This window comes from Daktulosphaira vitifoliae, unplaced genomic scaffold (assembly GCF_025091365.1).
Source record: "Daktulosphaira vitifoliae isolate Bord-2020 unplaced genomic scaffold, ASM2509136v1 Scaffold_4, whole genome shotgun sequence".
Lineage (NCBI taxonomy): Eukaryota > Metazoa > Arthropoda > Insecta > Hemiptera > Phylloxeridae > Daktulosphaira > Daktulosphaira vitifoliae.
The window spans coordinates 21,354,705-21,362,051 of record NW_026099575.1 but is presented as its reverse complement, the minus strand read 5'-3'; the positions used below and the strand labels follow the sequence as shown (position 1 = coordinate 21,362,051).

Genomic DNA, 7,347 nt, shown 5'->3' with positions numbered 1-7,347 from the left:
GTAATAAAAGTTCAATAATAACATAAACGTAATTATTAATAATATAATTAAACAATATGAAACGTACACAACAGAGATACAATTAAAGTACAGTAAATCAATGCACGAAAGAAAAGACTTATTGTCAAAACGTATACACGAAAAGAGATTACCACAGTACTCCCGAGGTACTCTCCCCTTTACAATTTATTCCATTTCGTCATATATAATAAAATATTTTGTTTTTTTCCTTTTACGAATACAAAGTTAATAATACAACCATTTGTATAAATGTTTATAAAATTAACTTCCTGGTCTAGTGACAATCGATCAGGAAATTACAATTAAACCAAATATTATAAAAACGTTTTACTTCCAGCTTTAAAAATAATAGACTATATTACAGAGTACATACTATTGTTGTAAAATAACTACCAAATGATGGTAGTATTTTGAATATAATATTATAGTAATAGATTAATAGATTACAATAAATTTCAGAACTTAAAGATTGCGAATAAATAATTTTCTGCTATTATATTATGTATTGCCGTAATGTTTTAGAATTATATAAGAGTTATCAAAAAATATTGCCCGAATATTGTTATCAAGAATTAAAAATTATAGTAATAACAAAAATTTTAAATTGTTATGTGAGTAATATATAAAGTATAAAACAATATGATTGACGATTTTGTTTAAATATAAAAGTGGTTATGCTTAATATTTTTGTACTAATTTTATTTTATTACTATAATTTAATTTATATTTTTTACAATAATAATGGTATTATCATTTTTTACATTTAATACACGTATATAATACAATTTACATTACTGCTAAAAGTATAATCAAATATTTATTTTAAACAAGTAAACTAATATCTATAATATTAAATTAAAAATGCTTATTGATTAAACCTTAAAGTTTTTGTAATTTATCCTTTNAAAAAAAATATTAAATTAAAAATGCTTATTGATTAAACCTTAAAGTTTTTGTAATTTATCCTTTTAATGGCTTAAGTTGTCAAAGCCATTAAATCTCATAAAAAATCAAATTCCTATAATGTTTATATGGTTTGATTAAATACTTAGTTATTAATAATAAAATAATTCTATTTCAGTACATATCATGTAATTATAGATGACTATAAATACTTATTTAAATATTAATTATTATTTTAATGGTTGAAAAAAATTATATATATAAAACACAAAGTTTTAATAAAAGTAATATAGTCATTATAAACATATTTTTTCAACAAATCAAGCACTCTGTAAGTTAAAACTATAATTTTCTATAAGTATAAGATATATTGAGTGGTTAATATAAAATTTATTTTGAATTAAAATTACATAAATAAAACGAAGAAAAATTTGCAGATTAAAATCTATTTGTTATAAACTCAACGCTGTTTTTTATGATATGAATTATATTATAATTTTTATTTTACTATAATTTTACTATTTATTTCTCAAATTATAAGTGGTTAGATATGTTTTTGGTCAATTCCTTATCATTTATAAGAATATTTACTTTTTTCTTTTAACTGTAACATACATATTTTACTAGTTTTAATATTAGAAAAGGATAATTAAGAAAATAACCGGTTGATAACAATTTTTAAAATAGTATTTCGAATGTTTTTAGATTATGTCTTCCGGCGAGGTGTAGCTATATTATTTTAATATTTATGTATTACCGTGCTACGTTTCTTTTCCCATTTAAGTATAAAAAAGTGATAATTCCCGAACAACTTGTACCAAAATTGTTATCGACCAGTCATTTTTTTAGCTGAATCATTTTTTTAATATTTGAACTAGTAAAATATGTATGTTACTATTTAAAAAAACTAAAGTGACACCCTTGTAATTTATAAACAATAAACAAAGAAAACATTTAACCACTTATAAATTAAGAAATAAACAACTTAAACAAGCAGAAAAAATTTCTCAGAGTTATCATTATTTTAGAACAATTTTAGTGGTCAACGACTAATTAACCATCTTAGAGATATGTCAATATTTAAATCTCTTATAGAATTAGTCTATTAGCTTGTTATTAATTTAATTAGTATTTTATAATTATTGCTATGTCTAAAAACAGTGAATGAGATGTCTGAGGTTCAATTTGGGTGATTAAGTTTTAGAAATAAAATTATTGATGTTTGTACAATAATACAATTATAATCTCGTACAATCATTGTTTTTAATCATGACATCGCCCTAATGTAAATGTACAAATTTTAGAAATTATTAATCGACTAATTTTATGATGGATCATTTATATCTATATGTCACCCCTCATTTTCAATGCCCTTATACATTGCGTACGTAAATCCCTTGTTTTAAGAGGACCTATTGTTAGTTTTGATGAAAGTTAGATAACAATAAATTTTTTATTTTAGGTTATTATCAGTAAAAAAATGAAATTTATCATATTAAATTTAGTCGGAACATTTTTAGTAAGTATTATTTGTCTAAAAACTTGTTGCTAAGTTGACAATAAATTTAATGTTTAAATTATTTTCCTATCAATTTATTATAAAAAAAACAGTAGCACAGTGGGATCGCGGCACTGCGTGGACGAGGCATAGATGGGACAAGTATAGATGATATCTGACAGTGATTAAAATCACTATCATTAGAAATGCTTCGATGCAAATCTAGAGATAGTGTTTAATTTTAAGAGATTGATAGATTATTTCAAAAGCAACCATAACTCTTATTCCCTTAATTTTATCCCGATTTATAATTATAATATATGAATACATAATAATTATAGTAATTCAATTTAGTATGAAATTGATATTCAATAATATTGTAATTTTTACGGAGATATTATAAAAATAAAAACTTTCATCAGATTCAAAAATAAACTTTTCTAAATAAATTTATTCGCAATGTTTTCAAATGTGCAATTAAACTTTTTCTATTACTTCTGAGTTTCAATATTATTACTTATTATTAAAAAATAAGTATTTACATATAAAAAAAAATAATTAAGAACAAAAAAAAATTGTTTTAAATTAATACTGATTTTGATTATATGTTAAAAATAAGGAAAATATTTAACCTATTTTTTTAATCGTTTAAAGTTGATTTTTGTGAATTTTTATAATAAAAAAAAATGTATTTATTTTACCATAACTTTTAGCTCAACTGGCAAGTTTGAAATTAACATCATTAAATAGAACATTTTATGAGAATTAAAAAAATTATATCGTTAAGATTACTATGCAGTTAGGAAGTTTTATAAATACTATTTATAGTAAATTTATCCGAATAGCTCAATATTTTTTTGTATTTTTATCGTAATAGATAACTTAATTAGAAGTAATAGTAATCATTTCCTAATAACTTTTGGTGTTTAAAAATATTCTGTAATTGAAATATTCAGAACTTAATTAATTTTAATGATTTACTTTAACTAAATGAACCAATCAAAACAAAGTTGTTAAAAAGATTTACTCAATTGAGCGTATAATAAAATTTGATTATAATTGTAAAAATCCATTGTTAATTCAGGAGAAACTAACAATAATTTTTTTTATTAATGATTTATATAGCAACATGGACCATGTTGCTATAGTTTGCTACTACTATTGTCTAGTAGTAGCACACACAAATAGAATAAAAAATTATTAAATTACAACGTAAAATGATTTAATTTTTTATTTGAAACCTATCATATCAAATTATCATATCAAACTTGATTCGTCAATAAATATTTTGAAAACATTAGAAATGAATGATTTTAATTGTCCGTATGGAGAACATGGGATAAGTAACAGTTTCATTGATAAATTAGAATTTTTTTTCAATTTTTAAAGGTAATATCTTCAACTAGATACGAATTGTAGTCATTTGACGTATCGTTGAAAAAACTAGGTCAATAAGAGCAGAGAAAATAAATGATAGTTACAAAAAAATATCTTCTCAGCTTTGCATAGAAGCTAAAACTTAAAATATAGTAAAATAATTTTAATATGAATAAAAAATTTCTTTTCGAAAGTGGCGACTACAGTGATGGGATCCTTGATCTTTATTGAAGTTATTGAATCTAAATGAGATAAAAATCAAACGAGTTAAAAATTTATTCTAACTTAAAAAGAATTTAGAAAAAATGCAAAAAATTCATTGCCATACGCGGGTTGGAACCTCGTACCCCAAGCGTGTAAAACATAAGTCTTACTAACTCGGCAACCGTACATAGCTACTGCCATTCGAAAAAAGTGGCTATTTAAGCTAATTCAAATTTCAAAGTTATTTTTCTCTACTTAAAAGAAGCAAACAAATTTAAATAAGTTTAACTTTTTATGCTATATTAATTTTAATTTATATAATATTTATGAAAATCTGTACTCCCCTTGTCAGGTTTTTTAAAATAAAATACAAAACCCAGAATTTTAACACAAAAATAGCATGTTTTTGAATATGGTAGTCATTTTTACCACAAAGACAAAACCAGAGGTCAAATTTTTTTTTTCAAATTAAAGTATATTACATAAGCTTTAATTTAATATATATATAAAAGTATCAGTATTTCCGGAATACTTTCAAAAGTTAAGATGAAAAAGTTAATTTTTTGTAAAAAAGTTACCATTTTGAGACCCTTCCTGTGGGCTTGTAAATGGTAAAATGTTCACAAAAATATATATAATTATAGGTAAATACCTAAGGTATCTAATAGAAAAAAAATTATATTGATTCGGTCATTTTTAAAAAAGTTATGGCAATTTTAAGTAAAAAAAATTTAAAAAATGTCGAAAATTAGCGATTTTTAAATTTGTAATTTTTTGGTGGATTTCCTCCGTTTACGGGGAACGAGGGAATTTTTTTATATGATTACACTGTGTTGCCTTTGAATGATGATTTTAAATAACCAGTTATTCAGGGAAANATATTCATTCATATGGCCTACCAATAATATTCTTATTTTTTAAGTGTACAATAAACTTAATCTATTATTTAATGGTGTGATAAATAGTCTGGAACATAAAATGAATTCAATAAATTCTTTAAGAACTGCATTAAATAGAAATTTTTTTTTAAGTATTAAAATGAAAATTTTTAAAGTAAAGTGAATTAATAAAAAATTTTGCCTGGGAAAATTAATTATTCTGGCTTACTTTTCTTTAAAAAATAACGTAATAATCTAAAGAAATTACAAATCCTGGTCCTATATTTGGGATTTAATCACCAGCTTACAGGGAATTATTAAATATGTTGGTAAATTGATTTAGTTTGGAGTGAGTACCAAAAATATTTCAGCTAGAACTCTTTAGTAATAACACTAAGAAAATATTTTTTCAGAGTTATAAATACTTTCTAAAGCATAGTTATAAGAACACTAAAAGGTTGTGTTTTTTAAGTACAAATTTCTATAGAAATAAAAAAATTGCTTCACTGTACTATATTAAAATAAAATAACTCAAATGATATTATAATTAAAAATCAGCAAAAAATAGAAATATACTTTTATTTAAAAACTTAATGGATTTATAATTTTTATAAATTTTAATTTTAAAATTGTTCCGTTTTAAAATTTCATTAGAATATTAAAATCTCATTAAATTATTTGTGTACGATACAAATGCACTTAAAATAGTTTCGTACTAGAGCTGAAATCTCTGAATCAACTTTTGAAACTTTATCTCGTAAGTTATTATCGTTTTGAAATACAGTCTACTTGTATGGTACGAGTTAAAACTATTTTTAAGTTTTATACCTGATAAATGTCTAATAATATATGTATTCACAGTTATTTTAAATTGAATTTAGAAATGATTAACTAAAGAAAATAGTAAATTAAAAGATGTTAAATGTAAGATGTCCAACTTTTTCAGTATATCATTAATATTCTTAAATATATAATATATATTTAATACATATTATGTGAATACTAATTTTAATTGATGTACTATATTATTATTTCACGTAGATTTTGAGGTCAGTTGCAGATAAAGAAGTAATATCGAAAGAAGGTATACAAGAGGATGTAACTACGTTTATGAATTCTTTGGACAGTATAGGAATTCACGATTTTGAATTGAGATCTGTATTAAGTAGGTCAAATTTATTAAACTACAAATATACTATTTATTTCCCGTCTTATGACAATATTTTTTATAGTAAAAATTACTTAAATTGTATAATATTTAAGAAAATGATTATAAGACTAAAATCGAGGATGAGCTCTTCACACTTGGATCACAATTTTTGAATAAAGAAAAAAAATTGGATAAAGTAGTTAATGAAATGACAAATTTTATTCTCGTAAAATTGGCTAATTTGTATGACTGGTATAAAGAAGGCAAGCCTCTTTATGAAAAAGTAAAAGAATGTTCAACGACATTTTTTACAAGTATTAAAACGAAATTTAAACCAAGTTCAGAACCAAAAGTAAGTTATGCTGTTTGTTTTATTGATTAATAATCCTTTCGATTATTTATGATATTTTATTATATTAAAGTTACTACTTTCTAATAAAAAACTAGTAGTGCAAGTATTTAGAGACAGCAATCTGGGAAACCAAAACAAATGCTCTTCTTTGTAGTAATCCGAGCCTTATTATGGAATTATTGATATTTGATACTGTTTTTGCTATCCTGAAAAAATGCTAAAATTGTAATAACAACTTTTGAAAAATTATTACAGAATTATCCTCATTACAATTTTAAAAATTGACCTAACAACTATATTTGGCCTTTTAAATGTTATAATTCATCTATATAAATAAATATATATGTGTTTAATGTATTAATAGTATTTCATTTATAATTTTTTTAAAAATACAGAGTGATAGGCTAACTTTGTCTCACGTAATATCTTAAAAAATACAATTGTTATAAACAATTTTTTTTTAATCATTTTGGAACTTTGATGAGGTGTTTCACAAGAAACTTTAAATTTCTGCCATCATCCGTTATGTTTAAAACTTGTATTAACTTCATATTTTCAAATGGCAGCCCTATTTCTTTTTACACAATTAGATTCAGTTCAATAAATAAAAAATTTTGTAAAACAAATATTTTATTTTATTTAATATTAAGTGCTCCACGGCTCTTTAAAGTTTAGGGTTTATTAAGAAAAAATTATAACAGACTCAAACGCTATAGATCTTAAATTGATAAGCCCTACCAGTTTTATAAATAAACATACCAAGTTCATCTTAGTTATCTGACTAAGTGCGTTGACACAGTAAACCGTGTTAATGTTATGAGGAGTGAAGAATTGGAAGCTGTAAGAACAGTTATAGAAATGAATGTTGAAGCAAGAAGAGGTAGAGGAAGGCCAATAAAGAGATGGAGGGATGCTATTGAATGCGATATGAGGACAGACAATGTGAGCGTAGAAGATATGGGAG

General features: G+C 23.1%; 1 protein-coding gene across 1 annotated transcript in view; it reads left to right on the top strand.

Moving 5' to 3' along the window:
• The first annotated feature begins 1,198 nt into the window (after window positions 1–1,198).
• The window catches only part of LOC126905913 (uncharacterized), a 33,800-nt gene continuing 27,651 nt past the window's right edge, over window positions 1,199–7,347 (top strand). Inside the window, exons 1-4 of the mRNA XM_050686054.1 lie at window positions 1,199–1,255; window positions 2,387–2,443; window positions 5,923–6,046; window positions 6,145–6,383. Coding sequence (XP_050542011.1) covers window positions 2,405–2,443; window positions 5,923–6,046; window positions 6,145–6,383 — 402 coding nt within the window. The 5' untranslated portion in view covers window positions 1,199–1,255; window positions 2,387–2,404. The remainder of the gene's footprint in view (window positions 1,256–2,386; window positions 2,444–5,922; window positions 6,047–6,144; window positions 6,384–7,347) is intronic.